General features: G+C 31.4%; 1 protein-coding gene and 1 long non-coding RNA gene across 3 annotated transcripts; one reads left to right on the top strand and one right to left on the bottom strand.

Annotated features, from left to right (window-relative positions):
- Positions 1 to 8: 8 nt before the first annotated feature.
- On the bottom strand, positions 9 to 14,294 carry LOC136999374 (uncharacterized). Its single transcript, XR_010889747.1, has 3 exons — positions 14,027 to 14,294; positions 2,091 to 3,962; positions 9 to 2,009 (listed from the first exon to the last, which is right to left on the bottom strand). It is a non-coding gene; the product is annotated as an uncharacterized lncRNA (long non-coding RNA).
- On the top strand, positions 5,973 to 21,928 carry LOC105668061 (acyl-CoA Delta12-desaturase). Of its 2 annotated transcripts, none has more exons than XM_012360235.2 (7): positions 5,973 to 6,245; positions 6,608 to 6,746; positions 16,690 to 17,193; positions 18,957 to 19,087; positions 19,308 to 19,513; positions 19,666 to 19,851; positions 20,107 to 21,928. In XM_012360235.2, exons 3-7 carry the CDS (start codon positions 16,929 to 16,931, stop codon positions 20,420 to 20,422), a joined length of 1,104 nt encoding a protein of 367 aa, XP_012215658.1. In that variant the 5' UTR covers positions 5,973 to 6,245; positions 6,608 to 6,746; positions 16,690 to 16,928; the 3' UTR covers positions 20,423 to 21,928. The 2 variants fall into 2 exon arrangements, with proteins under 2 accessions (XP_012215658.1, XP_067209374.1); XM_067353273.1 differs by lacking the exons at positions 5,973 to 6,245; positions 6,608 to 6,746 and adding exons at positions 12,826 to 13,010; positions 13,173 to 13,258.
- The last annotated feature ends 262 nt before the right edge of the window (positions 21,929 to 22,190 follow it).

The raw sequence follows: 22,190 nt of genomic DNA on the forward strand, positions 1-22,190 counted from the left end.
ATATAATATGTTACTGTTTTTTCACAATTATAGCTTGAAAACTTTTCTTGATTTGATAAGTTGTATATTATTATAAATTCAAACCAAGAATAAATATATGATTAATCCACACTGAATAATGTCTGTGCCTGTTTGAACTCAAATATAAAAAGCTAGCGTGTGTTCAGCACTTGGTAATGCGCGTTAGAATGATAACGAGACGAGCGTAACAATAGTAAAAAAATAATTTTTTTATATATTTATATTGTAAAGAGATGAAACAAATGTTATATTTTGATAAGTTTTTAATGTTTAATTATATCATTATCTTTAAAAATAAAAAAATCGGATAATTTAATATTGTTGCAGAGTGCTAAAAATACGTAATTTCAAAGAACAAAACAATGTGTTTTTTAGATTATTTTTTTTGGAATAAGATATTTTCAAAAAATAGCCTGTAGCACATAAAAGTACAAATTTTAAACTTTAAAACACTTTTCTGATTTTTGGTCTACGATTATTATTTATCGAGTTACAGTTATTTGAATATTGTTAAATTTTTAGCGTCTAAAAAATGTTCTTTATTTTTGTCAAAATGTGCAAACAAAACTTTCTCATATTACACTAAAATATAATGAATCACATCTTTTTCACATTTCTATTAGCACATCCGAGTATCGAGACACGCAAAAATCATGCAAATATTTAAACAAGAAAAACAAGAAAAACTTCTAATTTGATTCATGGTGTCAAGCTGATCAAATTATATGAAGCATTTGAAAGAATAAGAGTGATATTACGAGTTGGGGAAATTATTTCGTGTATAATTATTTCATGTATTTTTTGCAAAACGCCGGTTTAAATTATGTTATTTAGTAATTACAAATGCGTTAAATTACAATTAATCCAAATACATTTAAATGTTACTTACAACTTGCATTGTACATTTTTAATTGCTGTAGTTTTTACATTTTTTAAATTAAAATTTTCCTTATTTTCAAACACTAAGAATTAATTTCACTCTTTACTTTGAAAATATTATAATCGTCAATTTATATTTACCACATGTCGCACGAATAGTGACCAATTTTTTTAATGAAATAAACATTGAACGAATGGTGTGGCCTGCCATGAGTCCTGATATGAATCCTATAGAGCATTTATGGAACATACTGAAACGCAGAATTCAAAAACATAATGCTCAATCGTTAGCAGCACTCCGCTATGCTTTGCAAGAGGAATGGAATAATTTGAGACAGGAAGAAATAACAAATTTGATTAACAGTATGCCCCAACGAATACAAGAATTGCTAAATGCGAGAGGAGGCAATATGCATTACTAAACACACGCGTGTCGCACACACAACGCACGCGCGCGCGCACACACACACACACACACGCGCGCGCGCGCGCGCGCGCACGCAATAAGATGTCTGCCACGTCCACACCGTTGATCCTGGGTAACGCCAAGAGCAGGACACATGCATGCATACGTACACGCACGTACTCGCACAAGATTTAAATCCAACTGTCTACCTTCACGTGCATCGAAAAATAGAAAAGTTTTAAGATTTAAAGTTTACACTTTAATTTCCTTTTTAAAATGTTTTCCCCGATAATTTGTTTCTGAATTGCAATTTTACAAAAGAAAAGTCCATTTTGTAACATTTTTTTTCAAAACGTTGTAACTTTTTTAAAAAAAGTCGTAGAAAAATTTTTAAAATATGGATTTGTTAGGAAATAAATGAGCTTAAAAACGCATACATTTTTGTACCCGGCAGTGGACTCCTTTGAGCAATGCAATAATTTAAACAAAACAAATTTTTTCCCATTTCTCAAAGTCTATCTTTAACGTCCGCCATTTTGTAAAACATTTTGTGTAACTCAATTTTGATTTTTTTGGTTGTTAAGAGGAATATTCAAGCATGAAATGAGCACTACAGATTAAATGATATTTTGTGGGTTCAAAACCGTCTCTTCCAATGGCATTCATCCACATTTTTAAAATGTCTGGACGATTCAATGGAAATCTGAAATATTTACATTTTTAACTAAAACATAATCTTCAAATATTACAAATCTCGAATTATAAATAAATACATTTTACTTACCTAAATAAATGAAAACCATCTTTTGTGGTCCCGAGTCGAAATTTAGCACCTATATTGAACCTTAATCTTTTATTTTGAGGTAGGCATAAGAGAGTCAAAGTAGATGTTATGCATTGTATCGTATGTATATAATAGCACCTACTTTGGCGCTACAATATGTCCGAAATTTCCTTTTTTCCTGCTAAAGCTTCAAAGTAGGGTTTAGTTAAAACTCTCCGTTGACCCGCTTTAGACCCTGAAAATATATAGATTCCTTTTTGCCAGCACTACTTTTATGATATTATCAAGAAATTCTAATGATTGCAAATGTTCACAATAAAGAAAAATACTAACTATAATTTTGATTAACGATAATTTTTAATAGCATACAATTTAAAAATATCATTAATCAATACCATTTAGTTGAATTTTATTATCTTTTGAAAATTTGTAATTATTAGAAATTTCTTGATAATATCAAAATATAATATCAAAATTCAACTATTGAGTATTAATTTCTAATATTTTTAAAAATTCTATGTTATTAAAAATTATCATCAATTAAAATTATATAGTTAGTAATTTTTTTTATTATTGTGAAGATTTTTGCAATTATTAGAATTTCTTGATAATATCATAAAACTAGTGCTGAAAATCCATATACCTTTGTGATTATATTAAAAATATTAAATTAAGATATTAAATATAAAATAAGATACTAAAAACATTACATAATATTTATTGAATTAAATATTATTTATTAAGTATATGTAATACATATAGTTAAGAGTATATTATTAAGTATAGTTAACATGCGTTAAAACAAGTTCAGACAGAAATATTTATACAGAAAAAGGTCCAAATTAAGACTGAAACGTTTGATAATATTGTATCACTTAATAAAGCAATAATCAAAATACAACCACATTATGCATATTGCTCGTATAGTTTTTCATTCTTATTTGAATTTTAACGAGTACATCTAAAATAGTTAACATTTAATAAAAAAATTAATTTAAAAAAATTTTTTTGCGCTGAATCTTTTTCAGATATCATATCACTATTTTGAAGAAGGAAACGGAAAGGTATCAATATTAATAAAAGTTGGAAATGCAACGAATTAAATATTTTTCTTTATGATTAAACATTATAATAACTTTTATAGGTCGAATTTATCTAGTATATATATATATATACTAGATAAAAGTTCGAGGTTTAATGGAGGAGTTCTCGCAGTAATACAATCTATTTTGTGAGGCTCTATAGGTTTAAAGTAGTATTTCAACATCAAATTATAGGAGATCAAGTTTTAAAAGAGGAGTTCTAGGTTCTAATTCCGTAAAAATAGGTTCATATAGGCTGTATGAGCATTAAAAGAGACGCTAAATTTCGACTCGGGGTATTTTTGCATTTTGGAATGCAACAACTGCTCGGCATCTTTCAAGAATTTTTACAATATTATCAATTTGTATCACCACGCCGGGTATCACATGTGCATACGCACGTACAGATATACACATAACACACGCATTGTCGCCATTTTGTTGTAGGGTGTCATGGCCGAAACCGGAAATCCTGCCGGCCTCAGCTCTTTTGACGAAGTTAGCGATCTAGTACTAGTATAGACATCTGTGTAATTAACAGTGCTATAACTTCAATTGACATACGTCAATCTCTAACGCACGAGTCAGAAGTTGGGCCATATCGCAGGGCCGAAAGTGAAAAGGTAGACTGTCTGCGATATTTCAAGCCGATAAAACTCGTATAATATGTAAAATCATGTCACCATCTTGTAAGTCTTCTCAAAAGGCATTGTCCAATCACAACAAATAATTATCTCGCTTTAGGGTCGGTTATTCCAACCATTTGGTAGACTTTACCTCTTTCGGTTACCTAAAATAAATATCAGTAATACTTACTGGATGGTTAGGTGGAATACCGAATAAAATTATCGACTTTGTAATAACGCAGGATTTCATCGAATCGACGGTCTTAATTTTTATATCAAGTTCAAATTTAGCTATAATTGAAATATATCTTTAAATTAATCTATTGTTTTTTGAATTTAATTTTTAATTACAATTAAATTGTTATAAACCTATAGTCATTACCATAATGATAGTGAATGAATTCGGGAATTTGGCTGCAATAATTTGCAAATTAGAAAGATGTTAAAACAAAAATTGCAAGTTGCAATTTACGACAACGACTTTTTCGATTTGTGCTGCCGCGCGCGGCGTGTCGGCGAACGTTATTGCGAAGTGATAACAGAAATCATGCGCGACTCTTTTGTTTTCGAATCTTGTTTAAATAAAGCATTTGATATTTAATTACTGTAAACTAAATAAATTATAATAAAAATCAGTGTCAAATGTTTTTTCAATGCACTTGAAAGCATTGCAGACGAAGATTTTATCATATGTTATATAGCGTAATCGATTTATACGAGTTGGAATTAATGTAAATGCAAAAATTGTATCCAATTTTTTGAAAGCTATTAACATCAAATTAACAAAGTAACTATTTTACCACTTTGACGACCGTACGTTTTATGCAAATATTTTCGCCTATCGCCAGCATCTTTTACTTAGAAGTCACGTCGGTTGATAACTGCTGACTAGCGAAATTATGCATACGTAATAATGTAATACGTAATAAGTTAAAAATAGAAAGATAAGGAGATTAACAATCACAATTTTCATATGTCTAATATTAAAAACATTCTGATAACAGATTGAAATGTTTGCAAACATTTTTTTTTTTGGTATATTGTTGTTGTTATTTTCAATGTGTTGTGGTTGTTATGTTGTGTACATGTTTGTTTCTGAATCGTCACAGTCTTCTTATTTAGATTTATTTAATTGTTCAAACCTTTTAATTTTTGTTTCTATAATAATTATTTTAATAGAAAATAGAAAACTTAATTTTATTCTGCTTCAAGCATTCAAATATATAGTTAGAATGTGCGTCGGATGTATGTAATTTTATTACAAAAGTCGGTCACGCTTAGTGCGTCAAATTGTCACATTGTGGAACATCGACAATAATGAACAATGGTGTACGCCTACAGTTCGCCGAACCTATACGCGATATCGATCGAAACTATCATCTCTCCACCTGTATCTAGCAATGCATTTTGATATGACACCGATCGCGTATCAATAAAATGAGTGGATCGATTTTCCATTCAATTGAATATATATGGGTTCATTAGCCGACACGCTCGCATAATCGGATTCTCCTACCATATACTAATCTTCTATCCGAAGATAGTCTGCATTGAATATTATGTTTATAACACACACTAGATTTTATATTTCTCTAAATAAGATTAAAGAAGATTTGAATTCTTCATGCTAGTTTTTAAGTAAGTTCTTCTTAATTAATAATTCTTAAATTACATTTCTGTTAAAATCTATTTGAAATTAAATAAATAATGTTTTGCTATATATTTAAAAATTGTCATAACAGTCTCACCAAGAAAAATTAATTTCCAAACTATAGAATCCTACGTTTTATAGCTAAGCATTTATAATCCCATTATACATATCTTCTATTTGTTTTCTCCCAAAATATAAACTTTCAAAATTCTCCTAAAATTATTTTGCTTTAAAATTTAGAAGTGTTTAATAATTAATTTATTATAATTAATTTGTAATATACGAATAACTCTGATATTAAAATATAATACTGTGTATATTATACATATTAGCGACACTAAAAAATAGAAAATAATGAAAATCTGACTCTTTTTTTTTTTGCTTTATTATTCAAATACTTATCTTTGCATTCTTTTGGGATAGTAGCAGAAGTTTCTTTAATTACAAATCTCACCAATTATAGATCCATGTAGCGCCATCTACTACAACAGAAATCCTGTGCCAGCATCGATGATGATGCCGGCGGTGCTCGAAACGGGGGAGTTCGTCGTCGTGTGAAAGCCGGCACGTCACGCCGACGCTCAGTTTCCGTGCGCGTGTCCTATCAGCAAGCGGCTGCAGGTTTTCTTAGATATTTTGCATCATAAATCAATGATTTTCAACATAAAAACTCGGTGATTAACCGATAGTGTGACTCTGTGACTTTCTTCGGTTTAAAAGCGCGCGTCGCAACGCGAGAGCGCATTAGAAGTTTCACATCCACAAGTGAAAGAACACGCACACATATAATAGTGAAGTAAAAAAAATTTTTTTAATAATCTACTCTTTTTCTACTCTTACATCGCGAGGGTTTCGCGTGACAAAGGATGAGATTTATCTCGCGCGGGAAATAATTTGATGTCTTTTAATCAGCAACGCCGGTCACGCAAGCCGAACAGCTGATTGGGCACGCGTCGTAGCATCAACACCCGGCCTCAATTAGCAATTCACTTCACGAAAAGAAAAGAAAGATTCTAGTTAAGCTTTATGAAGATTGATTATCTGCTCGAAGAATTTCTGTTACCAATTTTTCTTGTCTTTTGACATTTACGCACACATGCGTAACAAAACAACTTAATTACGCGCATTTAAATCACAAATTCAAATTAACTGAACTAGAAAAAGATCTCCGAAGCAAGAACCTTATCGCCAGCGTTATCGCGGAGGGACCAGAGAAAGGCTGACAATCACCACGTGATATCCTGTTAAATAGTGAGCAACTTCGGAGAAGACCAGGTGTCGCGTTATATTCCTCGCGGTAAGTATGCTATTCCGGAACTTCGAATTGAATACAATTAGAGAGTGTATAAAGTACAGTTAAGATTATGATACACCTGACAAAATGCTTTATCGTTGGAATATGCTGATAATGTCGGCGTGATACGTTTCTAATCAGTCTTATCAGAGTATCATCGTGATAAAATTGTATTATGTTAAAATATTGATTTGAAAAGGAGTATAATTGCTAAAATTTGAAAAAAATTTGATAAACAATTTTTATGAATCAGCACTGACTATATTTGTCATTTTAAAAGATAATTTTCCATCGATTATTATCAATTATTAATTAAACAAATATTAATACTTTATGTAAAAAAAAAAAGTTATGTTACATGTATTTTTTTTGGTTTCATCTGATTTCTCTTTCATCCAGAAAGAATTCGTTTTCAATAGATAGCGTTTTTTCTTTTATAGTTAGATTATATTCTGCAAGCTAATGCTACTTATGTTAGTTATAGCCAAGGATAAATTAAAAACGTGATTTGCGAGATCAGGGCCACGAGGTCGGGCACCAATTAAATTCATTTTTATTTCGCCGTGTAACCTATTTTCGACATAACACGCACCGTGTGTGTAATAGTTTGCAGGAATTACCGAATAATTATCAGCAAGTATATATACATGATTGACGGCAGTGTTAGAGATAATATCTAATAATCCTCGAGGTAGACACAGCGTAAACAAGAGAACAGAGACGTTCTCTGGGACATTCGAAATCACGTAATAAGCAAATACTGAGCATATAATACGTTCCAAGCCGTTTTTGCGTGACTTTCCAATCAGGTCAACCGATGGTCCACGCTGGTGCATTTATTATTTGAGCTCAAAACGTATATATTATAATAAATTTAAAATTGAAAAATGTATCATCAAAATGATATTATCATCAAAATAAAAAGATATTTTACAAAATGCAGTGTAGATCAAAAGAAATAAGTTATAAAATGTTTTGTGATAATGTGTTTGTTTGTACTCAAAATATTAAACGGCCTGAATGGAAAGTTCAGCGTGGGCCACACGTGGCACGGAAAACGTGTTAACCGCGCAAATCATTCGTTATAACAGACCGAGACTTACGCGCAATATTGAACACCTTGGCGATCGTTGTAATATTTACGGATAATTCTAGATAATTGCTATGTTTAACTTTCTTTTTGTACCACATTAATCGCAGTAAGTAATTAATTAAAGGGAAGTGAGCTTAAACAACTTTTCGTCTTTATAAAGAAAGACAGACAATCAATCATACTCGTGTGTGGGTTGTCAATTTAGACTAAAGATACGGAAAAAGAAAAATTAGTTAAATTATTTTAACGTAATTGATGTCGATGTACAATCTTTGAGCTTTCTACTTTCGGTAAGATAGATATTTTTAAATTGTTTCATAATTTATGTGAATTCTTTAATATTTTGCATTATGTAATTTCTAACGGCACGTTTTTACCAAGCGTCAAAAACACTGTGTTCCCACATATCTGACGCACGCAATCGCTTGTATATTTCTTCACCGTTACCTCCGCCTCATGTAAGTGTAGAGTACAGGTATGTCTGGAAGCCGACGTGCATATGCCTATATAATGTGTCGTGTGACCTCGAATCTCAGAATTGGCTCCAGAGTAATCTTTTAAATTGCATATATGTCGCTTATTTATATCATGTTGATCGTCTTCAGATTCAACACATTTAGATTTTCTATTTAGAATAATTGCATTTTTACATTTCTGAAGAGGACTCATACATACATCTCCAGATAAAATAAACTAAAATAATTTTATATCAGTTATAATATCTATTAAGTTAATTGAACTTATTGATCGTCTTTTTCCGAAAGATAAAATTCATATTTGATATAACAAATAATAGAAAGTGATCAGTTCAACGATAGTTACGTTATTACGAAGCGCGGATGAAAAAACATACGCGTGCTTCTTATTCTTTAAATACTAACTGTATAATTTCTACAGATTTTTGCTAATACAGACTTTAACTGTGATCAAGAAAATTAATGATAAAATGATAAGTTATCTGAATTTTCATTAATTGTGAGACGTATATTTAATGATTAATAAATGGCAAGATAAATGAGATTACATAGCAAGAAGGAAGATGTTGACACGTAAAAACATGCAAGATGAATTAGTAATACGTTGAATTTTTTATGTTCTATCATGTAGCAATGATAAAAAAATTATCACTTTAAAATTCGCGCTTGTTGCAACGTCTATTTATTCTTAATGCCCTCGATATTTTTTTCATTAATTAAAACAATAGTTTTTTGCCATTTATTCATCGTTAAATATACGTCTCAGTATGGTATATTATTATACTTATACACATATATATATATATATATATATATATTATATACATATTATGGTTAGACCGTGGGCTGTACGCTCTAGGCGTGACAGCAACGAGGATCGCACGGTAAGAAAAAATAATAACGCGTGGCGAGAGCGGGAGTAATACGCGTTGTTATTTTTCGTTGCCGTGCGATCTTTGTTGCTGTCACGCCTAGAGCGTACAGCCCACGCGCAACGCGCGATTATTCATTAATCCTTTTTAATTAATATCTCAATTATTATTGCAAAAATTGCAAATCAGTAAAGGACTTTTTTATTCAATTTACCGCACTCTACCCGCACACGAGCGTTGGCACGAACATTATAAAACACCCTGTATATTTTGTAAATTGAAATTTATTGATAAATGTTAGATAAAAAAAATTCTTTGCTTCTATTATTCTCTGACAATTCTATTAATAGGAAATAAAATTCAAGTCGATTTTTTCCCGATATGTGCTGTTCTATGTGCGTTTCTTATGATTCATCGTTATCGACTTTGAGGCGTTTTTTTAACCGTGACAGGCACTCGCTTGTCACGTACAGATCTTGTATAACACACGTAACGCTGGGCGTGGATTTGAATACGAAATTCATTGCATGAATGCACACACTTTTCTACGCTTTCAAATAACGCACCATTGTTAACCCTAGATAATCCTAGACAGTTTTACTTTTTTTAACATGTATGACAACACTTCATGAATTTTTTATGAAAATTTCAAAGACAAAATACTTAAATTTACATATTTATATATTATTAGATAAATATGTAAAATATGTGACAAGTTGAAATATATAATTACATAATATTTTGAATGGCCGTTGTACGATCATGTAGATACGTGATTTTGCTAGTCAACAATTATCAGGTAGACGTGACTTCTAAATGAGAAATACTGTACGACAGGTAAAAGTATTGCGTGAAACGTGCGACTGTCAAAGTATTAAGATCACAAGTCGTTTTAAAAATAGAAAAAAAATTCTTTTGAATTACATTTACTGGATATTGTGTTTCTATGATTTATCTCTCTATCTTTTTTATCATGTATGCTGATGTCAGCAGCGAGAGACTGCGGGGACAATGCTAAAAAGTTCTCGGTAACGAGAACGGACAGGATAAAGAACGATTCGACCGTGAACTATAAATTCTGGTTAAACACCGGGCATAAATGAGACCAAGACGACACTTGGAACAGATGAATTAAATCGTTTTACGAATCGTAAAATAAGTTCCTAATTCCTGTAGTCGCGAAACGGCGCGTGCCTTTAGCAACAATACTTTTCTCACTTATTGATCGCGGCACTATTATTGGAAAGAGTAGGACAGGACTTTCCACGATTCCACGATAATTTATAACTTCTGTCTTAATGCACTCTAACACGAGAATAGTAATGCATGCGCGTTTAATTACCTTTGAAAGTTTAATTACCGCGTTAGCCGAATCCAGCACTTACTGTCCAGTATTTAAATTCGTTCACATGTTAGAACAAATTAAATAGACAGAATCTATTAAAGTACGAGTATATTGAACGTTAATATATTTTTTCTCATGCGTCTAAAGAATACGAGGGACATTTACCCGAGTATCTTATAATTTTACTAACAATAAGCTTCCGCGTGATAAGAGAATTATATATACCGTTTATCGTTTTGTTTTTTAGTTCAATGTTTCATACGTTGAATCTTTTCGACATAACAGAAGCACGTTCAGAGCACACCATACAGATAAACTGAATGACCCGATCAATTGGCGTTCTTTGCCGTTGACTTTAATCATCAATACGCATAGCGCAGTTAGGCGTCTCAATTTAAATAATCATTTAACATTCAATAAGATAAATGATTCAAAACAAATGCGGAATAATAACACATCTGTGTGTTTGTCCCTTTTTGTTTCGTCGTCGCTTTCTCGGTTGTCATATCACGTCGGATAGTTCTTACTTAGTCGGATAATTTATACTACCTACATGCTACATTGACAGTAATCATCACTATTTTTATCCTTCGACTTTAATTGAGTACGTGAATTCCGTTATTTAATCATTGCGATGACTAGAGCATAATAACGTTAGGAGAATCAATTACAAATCGTAATCGATCACGAGTGTAATAGATATTTTCTAATCAAATTTATAATCCTAAAATTGCTTTTCTCATCCGGTTTTTAGCGTTATGTTTTCATTTAATTTCAAATACTCTACTTAGTCTCGATACTTTGTATCGTTCGTAATTATACATAAAAATATTATTTGAAACATAATAAAATAAAGCAAAGAAGTTTCGGTGTTATTATCTGCTATACATATACACAGTGTCTTTTGTTTCATTCAATTTAAAAAACTTTAAAAAAACTTTGTTAAAATCTTAATTTTCACGAAAAATAACAATGTAAATAATCGTGCTATCTTTACAGCGTAAGATAATTGCTACAGCGTAAGATAATTACGCTGTCTTCCATTACTTAATTATAGCTACCAATTTTGAAGTTAATGATTGTCTCACCGGGGAAGCTGATCAAAATTTATCAAGGGATCGGTCATAGTCCTGGAAGATTACATTCAATTAGTTTTCACTGCCTAAGGTGTAATTTTGGTAATTTGTCTGCTCGTCCACCGCATTAAATTAATTTGTCTGGAGTTTAATCACGAAAATTGTGCAACATTTTTATTTATCAACTTGCGCATAATTTCCAAACTATTGATAAGTTATCTCACAACCAGTTACAACCACTGCGAAATAACGCGAGCGCGTGAGATTACGAATATATAAAAAATATCTTTGAGCCGATGACACATCCTTGTGTATCACATCAGTGGTTTTTCGCAATAAACTTCCAGCAAAATTGTTGCTCCGGAAATTAACCCACGTTATTGCAGTTCTTCAACAAATACTCGCGTCTACTATTGCGGTGAACTTCATGATATACATATATATAGCTCATTGGACAAAAATACGTGCTTCGCCTCGCACGCACGGAAATAAGAAACTGTTGAGAAATAGAGACACAAACGTCGTCACCCCAAAGTAACAGCAATTGTTTAATTAGAGTAAAAAATTTTACAATCTTTTATAATATTATTTCATAAAAAAAGTCATAAAAGTACGGCGCAGTTAATCTTGGGAGTATTTTTTAAAGAACTATAGCAAATCGTGTAATTACGTAGTAGTGAATTACGCTGCTGTTTCTTTGACGGCGATGCAGTGAGTCACGTCGATTATAATGTCGTTCAATTCCCGTAGTGATTCATTCTGCGATCAATTCATTCACGAGACAGGGAGATCGATGCTTGCGTGATCAATCTATACCGTCGTTGCAACTATCAACTCCTTCGCTATCGCTCGATAAGATTTTTCTTATCTAAGAGTTTTGTAGGCACAGGTGCGTTGAATCACGGTGCTATATTTCGAGAGGCAGTTTGCAATCTTACGATAAGAAATCCGTAGAATCGATTATTGAAGATTTTTAACTTGCGAGTGATAATGCGAACGACGCACGCAATTAATAATCGTTTTCATTTCACTTAGTCGATGTATTCCTTAATTTATGAAGTGTAAAATTATAAAATCTGGCTAAAAGCAAGTAAACCGGCTTCAATAAATTGTGTTAAATCAATATAATCGGTGTTTCTGAAAATTCAAATAATTTTTATACTAAATTGTGCAACGTGCTGTAATAAAGAAATTAAGAAATTATGTTTTAATTTGTAACCGCTGATCGAGACGGCTTATCACTATCCGTTCAGAAGAAATGAATACTATTCTACAAAGTAATATCGGAATGAAGGAATGTGAACGACTTCTATCCATTGATGAAACAACCTCAAATCTATCCCCTATACTTAGGATCCATGGCGCCACTGACGACGCATCTCTCTTATTGGCGACGATATAACGGGTGTGCAGCACAAACGTATATTTTTCAATATTAAAGTATAACGTTAAAATGATAAGTAAAATGTAATCATTTCGCAATGATTTTTAAGAATTATTTGTGCAGTGAATATCTTTAACACTTTTGCATTTGTTAAAATCAATAATTAGTTTTAAATCATTTAAGTTAATAATTCGAAGAACGCCACTGAAGTAAAACTGACCCGAGTGACGATCGGCGTTGCAAGAATAGCTCGCAAACAATTAAATGAGGTAAGCAAATAACATAATTGTAACAAAGGGGGAGGTTAGTAGGGGAGAATAAAACGTCGCGACAGAATGTATGCGTACATATGTACGATGTTCATCATTGTCAAAGATTGAAAGTGAGATATTCCAAACCGGCGCATATGCGAGCGAAGAAATATTGATCGTACGTGACACGTTTGTTCGCAATTGTCTACGAGAGAATATCGCATGATTCGACATGTTGCTAAATCTCGCGGACCGTTTTTTGCAATTAAATAATAAGTCGTGTTGAATATCGCGTATTTGATATCTGTCGCATTGTATTGTATATTATTACGTATTTATGTGTTCGTGTGTTGCGTCTTATTCCAAATCTATATTCTATTAAATATTTCGTAAAAATTTTATCAGCCCAGTAATTAGACAATCAGTCCGAACATTTTACAAGTAGAAAAATTTATTCAAAATTAATATATTAATTATTATTATTATTATTTTATATACATGCACATCATAATAAATTGTGAGTGTATAAATTATTTATAAATTTTATCTTTGCAGAAAAAATTGAAATAAAAAAGAAATATTTGCAGCAATAAAAAATTATATTTTAATTTATAATATAATTGTTTAAAAATATGTGGTTTAGATGGCTTTCGTAATTGCAGACGTGTATTGTTTGTCTGTTTATTATTTCATAGATACACATTTATTCATACGAGTTTTGTATGTGGACACAAAAAATCGAAAAATGAAAAATAAGCGAGCTTGCCGAAGAGAGAAGATACTCACATTTTACGACGTATTACATCATCAAAGAAGCGCAAAGATGGACATGTCGTAATTTGTTAGAGCGCGGCGTCAATGTGAAACCCACGCATTCTTTTATATACCCCGTTCACACATATAAGATCACTGAATGCGCATGTAATGTCCTTGCGATTACTATGTACAAAACTCGACGAGTTTTTCATTAAATATTATAGCTGATTTTAATTTTTCACAACGTAGTGTATGTATCGCAAACAAAAAAACTTAAGAATCTTTATTGAGCCTATCTAACGTATCAAGAACAATGTGGCAGTGTAAAGAATCAGAAAGTGACTATGATAGTTATGAACCGGAAAATACTTTGATAAAATTATTTTTATCAATCACAATGTATATATAAGCACGTATTTATTACGCAAATGTGTCAAAGTTCTAAAGTCCACGACAACACGATGTGAATTGACCTTTAGATTCTGAATGAACCCAAAGCGCCTCGTAATGGGGCCGGTCCGGCGCCTTACGTCCACCAACATATTATAATTAAGCCGATGGTAAAATACCTGAACTTGTCAAGATAATATTTTTTCGCAAACAAATATTTCTGACTTATGTGGAATAATGTGGAACACAAAAGATCAACTCATTTATTATTATACACACATAAACTGAGCAAAATCTGATAAGGCAAATGGATTATAGCTTAGATTTACATAAGAAAGTTGACTGTGCGTGACAGTACGTATTAATGCATGAAGTGTGTGATTAAGCGGCAATTTTTAAGTAAAATATAAATAAAAATATTATTATTATTATTCAGCTAATCATTGAACTTTAAACTTTATCAAAACATCTGAATTTAAATTTAGAGTTAATTATATAGATCAATTATATATGACAAGAGAATAGAAATTAATAAGTTTAATAAGTTAATAAAATAGTATGATTGATTCAATAATAAATTAATTTGATAATAAATAATATTTTATATATATATATATATACAACTTATATAAATACAATATATAAATAAGAAATTACAAATTGATGTTCAATAAATTACCAACATGTAGATACATGTTATTATAATGCAAAGTAAAACAAAAATCATTGCTAATCATCATTATGAAATGTAAATTTTATTACGTTTTGCTTAGCTTTTGTATTTTCAGCGTGGAATACGATCAGTCGACTTAGAAGATTTCAAACTCGTGTCACATAACGCGTTGTTGTGATAAGGATACTCTTGCAAATGTATCCGAATATTGGGTACAAGCTGCTATACGCCAATTGATCGAATTCCAAATTTACAAAGAGATGGTTCGAGAAAAAAATAGGAAATGTGCAAAAAAGGAGGCACTTTTTCCTTAAATGCTCAAATAAATTTTATAATAATTGTCTAATATAATTTTGACAATTATTAATTATCAATTAAATATTAATATAAAATAATAAATAGTAAACTAGTTTGCTAATGCCTGCAACATATAATATATTTTTTCATTTTAATAAATTAAATAAAATATTTAGTAAAAGCGTTTAGTGCCTATAACCTATGATCGACCGAGCAATAATCGCAATTTGCAAAACCTAGAAAAGAAAATGTGTGGTGATAAAAATGTTACTAAATAATTTTATATAACAATTATTATCAATTAGATTCTTTATATCCTGTGCCTGCATAATGTGTACAGAATTCTTGCGTTTTAAACATTAGAAATTTTTTGCTGCAGTATTATCGTTTTTTGCAAATTAGTATGTCAAGAGTTCCCGGCGGTTTCTCATTTAGCGCGTTAGTACAGGTTTTAACTTTTTGTGCGGTTATACAATTTTGCTTTCGCAATAAAAATTTTTACTATGCAATATCGTCATGTATATTATTATTGATAAAATAATAAAGTTGTCTTCATTGCCTCTTTGAATGTAATTTGCATGCCTGAATTTTGTCGCCATTAAACTATGCTTTGATTATATAAAAATTCTAGATGTAATGAGAAGTTAATCTATCAAGTAACAACATATTTAGCAGCATGGAAAATGTTCCTGCAGTCATGCTCGGTTGATTTACATACATGCCGCGATATACGTAACGTGTTAACGAGACGCAGCCTTGCCATAATTCGCATAAATTTGTATGACTTCGCGTAAAATTGAGTTAGAAAATACACTAGTCACCAAAGTCAGTTGATTATTAAAAATGACACTAAACTATACGAGATGCTCTGCAAAAAGATAATCTAATTTTAACAATAGTTGAAGATCGATGTTTATTGAATGTTAATTTGCACTAATGTGCAAAGCTGAAGTTAGATACAAGATAAATATGCTGAATCAGTTTAAGGAATCAAACGCGATAAAAAATATTTCTAGAATAGACAATTCTTTTAATAACAAGCTTTTATGAATACTTGGAACTGTGAGTAATCTTATCACAACGTGCGAATCAGGTGGCATTATCAGCGATCAATATGTAATGTGCTAGAATGTGTATTCTTAAATATTTGTCTGACTTCTATTGCACTGACTTTTATTCCAGAAACGAATCATCGAAAAATTACATAAGTGTATAGAAAGTCCTACAAATCTCGATGTAAATTTTTTATTTGTATGATGAATTTGAAATTGTTTTAGGCCATCAGAACATTGTTGAGAAAAAAATATTGACTAACAATTCTTTTGTTTTATAGCTGCCATCATTAATATTCTGTCGCAAAATCAATCTGAAATTTCGATCGGAACTCGCTCATATCGATTTTTCGCAATCGATAAAGTGCGTCACGCGCATTGGCCAACCTTGGGAAAGTTGATTGACATGCAGAGCATTGATTAGGTCAATCCGTGGAAGATCGACGACGGCATTTGAGTGTTCGGCAGATGGTCTCCAAACGTGCTTAGAAGACACAAGAAACACCATCCTTTATCAAAGATGTCGCCGAACGAGAACAGGATATCATCGGCAACCACGACCGAAATGAACAATACACTGAAGAGCAACCGGATCGTAAATGGCGGATCGATAAGCGCGAAGGAGCAACAGACAGTACGAAAGGACGAGTCGACCGAGGTCAAGGTTGAATACGTGCCAAGGATCAAGTGGTTGGATCTCGGCGCGCAAATCTTTATACACGCCGGTGGTCTCTACGGTCTCTATTTGGTGTTCACGCAGGCAAAGCTACTCACAACACTGTGGGGTAAGGCAAATCTCCTTGGTTCATAATCGATCTATGTACTATCCTCAAATTTACTTGCAATTTTATAAATTTCAACATTTTAATACGAGTATTGACTTGCTCTCTATATAAGAATAATATTTTTTATCCTCAATTTCTGCTACATTTTTATAATTTTAACGGAGATATTTTTTTTACCAACTTTAATGAGTTACGCTTTTGCGTTTTGAATATTTGGGACACCAGATACATATAATCTTCTTATCGCGCTGCTCTAAATATTAATTTTAAGTTTTTATCAAAATAAAAACCTAATTGACACATAAAACAGCAAAAAAAAGGTATATCTGAATTTACAATCTAGATAAATCATTAGAGTTCACTAGTAATACAGAAAAACTGCTTCGTATCGTAATATTAATTAAACAATGACTAACATTATTTTATCTATACAGATTGTTGTATCTCGCGTTCTAGTTTTTGTCTTTAATTTCGCTGATAATTTTATATAATAAAAATATATAATAAATTATATAATAAAAATAGTTTAAATTTGACGCAAGAATAACTTTCATTTTTTAATCATAATTTAATTATGATAACCCCAGAACTTCAAATTTACATTTGATAAATAAATCAATGCTACGATTTCTTTCTTTATTATCGTAGAAATATGAAAATGTTAAAAGTAAAAAATAGTAAACATCAGATAGCCGGTAATAATGATGACGTAAAAATGTAGGTCGGTGATCATTTGCAACAATATCTGCTATTCTGGCGCCGTAACACTCGACTAGATTTTACACCGACAAAAACCTATTAGTTTTTAAATGCAATTTACTACGAATTCGCGTGCAATAGACGAGCAGACTTTGACTTTTTAATAAACTAAAAAAATTTATATTAAAAGGATTAAGCTTAAGGCTTAAGTTTAAAGGAAAATATAATTTAAGCTTAAGTACCTCATCTTTTATACACTAATTTCTTTATATTCCTTATCATAATTTTGCAATATCTTTGTCGCTATCGCCGTGTTAATTCACCAAGTTTATTTTACAAATGTACATATCAGAAGTACCGTAGTTTGCGCTTGTTGACGCGGTCATAAAAGCCGGCACTAACTAAGCGTTGTGCGTGTGCATTTGCCAAGATGCCAGGCGCCTTAAATAAATTCACGTCATACACAGCTGATTACAACTTACAGATCGGTTCATGGATCGGCATTGGTTGTAGAAAATGAATGGGAGGATAACGTGTGTATGGCAAAAGTATTTATGAGAAAAGCGATAATGGTAATACGATTACACAAACGCGCACACTTACGTTTGATTGGCGTATAGAGCCGGCACTCGTATGGCTTGAACCTGCCAGCATAAAACGGAAGAGTAAACCGCAATAACGATATCGCGTCTCGGATTTCTGCATTCGCGGTGAACGTGTTCCGCGAATATCACGTCTCATTCGTTGCAACTAAAAAATGTAGAGAAAAAATAACCATTACGAGTTGATTAGCTTAGCTACTAGTTACTCACATAATTCACAACTCTCATTACTTTTCTGCGAGTTTTGAAAATTATTTATCTCTACAAGAATCAATGTTAAATGTGTAAAAAATATTATTAGTATTTAAATCCGATAAAGTAGAAAATAGATTTAATACTTCAGACTTTCAATCAAATTGCAAAATCCAATCTAGCAAATGGACTACAATACTTAGATTTTAAACATTCAAATGTATGCTGCTAAGTGAGTGTTTTGATGGTTTTATGCTTTTATGATTACAGTGTTCATAACAATTTATATATCCGGATTCGGCATTACGGCTGGCGTTCACAGATTATGGTCGCATAAATCGTACAAAGCGAAATGGCCTCTGCGTCTGCTTCTAATCTTCCTATTCACGATTACGGGACAAGTATGTATATCCTTACGTAATAATTCGAATTTTTACACAATACTAACTTTTCATTATTATCGTGATAACAGCACAAGTACATCATCATCGTTATCACGCGATGTACGTAACTCGCGTCAAAAATTATGTTTGTGCATGATGTATAAAATATGTCGTCACAAACGTGTGAAAGAACCACTGCATTTTTAATAAGGATTTTAACAATATTCTTCTTGTATAGAAAGACGTATATACGTGGGCATTGGATCACAGAGTACATCACAAATACAGCGAAACCGACGCGGACCCCCATGACGTGAGAAGAGGTTTCTTCTTCGCACACGTGGGGTGGCTTTTTACGACGCCTCATCCCGACGTCGTTGCCAAGCGCAACGCCGTCGACATGAGCGACTTGGAAGCTGATCCTATAGTTATGTGGCAGAAAAGGCAAGCGACTTTGTTCAATCATATCGCTTGTAGTAGCGACACAAAAATATATATATAAGAAAAAATGTATACATTAGAAATAGCATTTTTATCGTTTCTTTTATATTGTTTTTTAGTTCTAATCGATTTAATATCGTCTAATTTAATTGCAGGTTGTATATACCTCTATTTGCGCTTCTGACCATAGGACTGCCGGTGTTCGTTCCTTGGTATTATTGGTCGGAGTCGTTGTGGGTTTCGTTCTGGGTAAACTTCAACCTCCGCTTTGGCATAAACTTAAACATAGCTTTCTGCGTTAACAGCGTGGCACACTCGTGGGGACAGAAACCCTACGATAAGTATGTATTGAATCGAGAAACTATCAAAAATCATCACTTGTATCAAAATAATCGAGAATAGACTAAAATTTCATTATTTATTGCATAATATATGCAAAATTCAAAAATAATTTATTGTCGAGATTATCTTAGCACAGTTTATTGATTTTATTTTATTCCTCATTCTTTAATTTTATTTATCTACCGATAAATTTCCTACGCGAGATAAATTCGTCTCATTTAAATGACAGTCTTTTAATCACGATTCGCCTGTAGGAACATCTCGCCGGTGGAGAACTTCGCGGTGTCGATCGCGGCTCTCGGTGAGGGATATCACAATTATCATCATGTATTCCCGTGGGACTACAAGACCAGCGAGTTGGGCGATTACTCTTTCAATTTAAGCACCGCCTTCATCGATGCGTTCGCGCGGATCGGCTGGGTTTACGATCGGAAGTATGTTTCGCCGATGATGATCCGTCGCAGAGCGCTTCGCTACGGTGACGGAAGTCACATTTGGGGTTACGGAGATGTCGACATCTCGAAAGAGGATAAAGAAGAGTTAGATATGATGGCCAATCAGGAAAATTGAGTCGATGTCTTATCATGAAAGCGTTTTACTAGTAAATTCTCTCGAATCAAAAAATACAGCGAGAAATAGTATTTCTTTATTATGCGTCATATAGGTAAATATAGAAGTAAGTAAAAAGATTTTGGAGTCTATAAGTTTAAGTTTCATGTAGAATATTGTACCACTGGAAAATATTTATATATTATAACGATTAAAGTTAAAGATATCTTAATCACAAGATAATACGTCGACAAACAAAAGGACAGTTGGCACTTTCGATACTCGATTTTATAATGCGTAATTAATCGCGGAGTAAATAAGCTATTATAAAAACCGGACTATTCAACTTTATTGCAGGAAAATTAATATTTATTTATTAACTGCTTATTTATTATTGTAAAGTTTGTTGAAATATTAATACGTTTATATACCATGATAAAGACATAATTCATAAAAATTAATTACAAAATCACACAATCGAGAATTTATTGTTCCTAATATAAGAGTCCACTATTTCTAAAATATGTATATAGTTGTTTATAAAATACGTATATAGTTGTTTGTTACAATCGTAATGAAAATTTATATACTATTAAAAGACTATTGACCATAGAAACAAAGTATTAATTATGCGTGAAAAAATTAAACTCTGTTGTACATCCTTCGATAAACTTATACATTTTTAAAATGCTTTTATTTGTACTATTAGCCACAAAATAATATTTAAAATTTCTTTATTTTAGCGACTTTTATTTAAATCAAAATCGTTGACTGAAAAATCAGGAATGAAATAAAATCATCAAACTGTGCTAAGATAATCTTACGAACAAATTTTTCTCCTATTTCGTATATATTATACAATAAACAAGAAATTTTAACTAACAAATATATTATTGTAATATAATTTATTACAATATAACAAATTTATTTTTGATACACATAAAATCTCTATTCGTTTCACTTATATTGTTTAATATAGTTAAATAATAATAAGATATATCTTTATATTTAATTTTGTACTTTCTATTTTCTCCAATACTTTGAAATGTCATGTCGTCTAATTTTTTAGCTTGAATAGATTGCATTCCTGATATTTATGGTGCCTTTTATAAGATATATATTTTTCGATATATATATATGTGTGTGTGTGTATATACATATATTTTTTGAGTTCCTATTGTGTACAGACAAAATCTATGTACGTATATGTCTTAGTCCATTCATTTTAAGAATTTATGAAATGTGTTATCTATTTATATATTGATTATAAATATATTCTGGATTTATTTTAGCTTAATTTTTTAAATCTTTCGTTCTTTTGTAATATCTTTTACTTTTAAGAGTATGCTATAGGTGGGAATATATGCAACATTTGAAAATATAAAACAAGTGATTTGCAAAACGCAAATTACGATCAAATTTTGATCAGACTGGTTTTAAATAAACAATTCATGTATATGTGATAATTAAAGAAAATTCATGTATGAGACAAAGAAAATGCAAATATAAAAAATATGAGTAAACAAACTGACATTAATTATTAATTATAATCAAAGTATAAAAGACTTTAAATCTATCGCAACCCGATAAATTGTATGTAGATTTTTAAATTATTCTTGCTAATATTACATAACTAAATATTCAAGTCACAGTTGTTTTTTTGTCATCCCTGTTAACGAGCAACCGTTAACAACAATAATCTCAGTAATGTATTTAAGCTTGTCATAGATTTTAAATTATCAAATTAACAAAACACTTTTTCTTATATATGCTTTAATAAATAACAATA

Source organism: Linepithema humile, chromosome 4, assembly GCF_040581485.1.
Source record: "Linepithema humile isolate Giens D197 chromosome 4, Lhum_UNIL_v1.0, whole genome shotgun sequence".
NCBI classification, from domain to species: domain Eukaryota; kingdom Metazoa; phylum Arthropoda; class Insecta; order Hymenoptera; family Formicidae; genus Linepithema; species Linepithema humile.

Excerpts from the sequence above, each read along its gene's own strand:
- LOC105668061 (XM_012360235.2), top strand. The coding sequence starts at position 16,929 with ATGTCGCCGAACGAGAACAGGATATCATCGGCAACCACGACCGAAATG. Across the intron at positions 17,194-18,956 it reads GCTACTCACAACACTGTGGG|TGTTCATAACAATTTATATA; the intron begins GTAAGGCAAATC and ends TTATGATTACAG. Across the intron at positions 19,088-19,307 it reads TATTCACGATTACGGGACAA|AAAGACGTATATACGTGGGC; the intron begins GTATGTATATCC and ends CTTCTTGTATAG.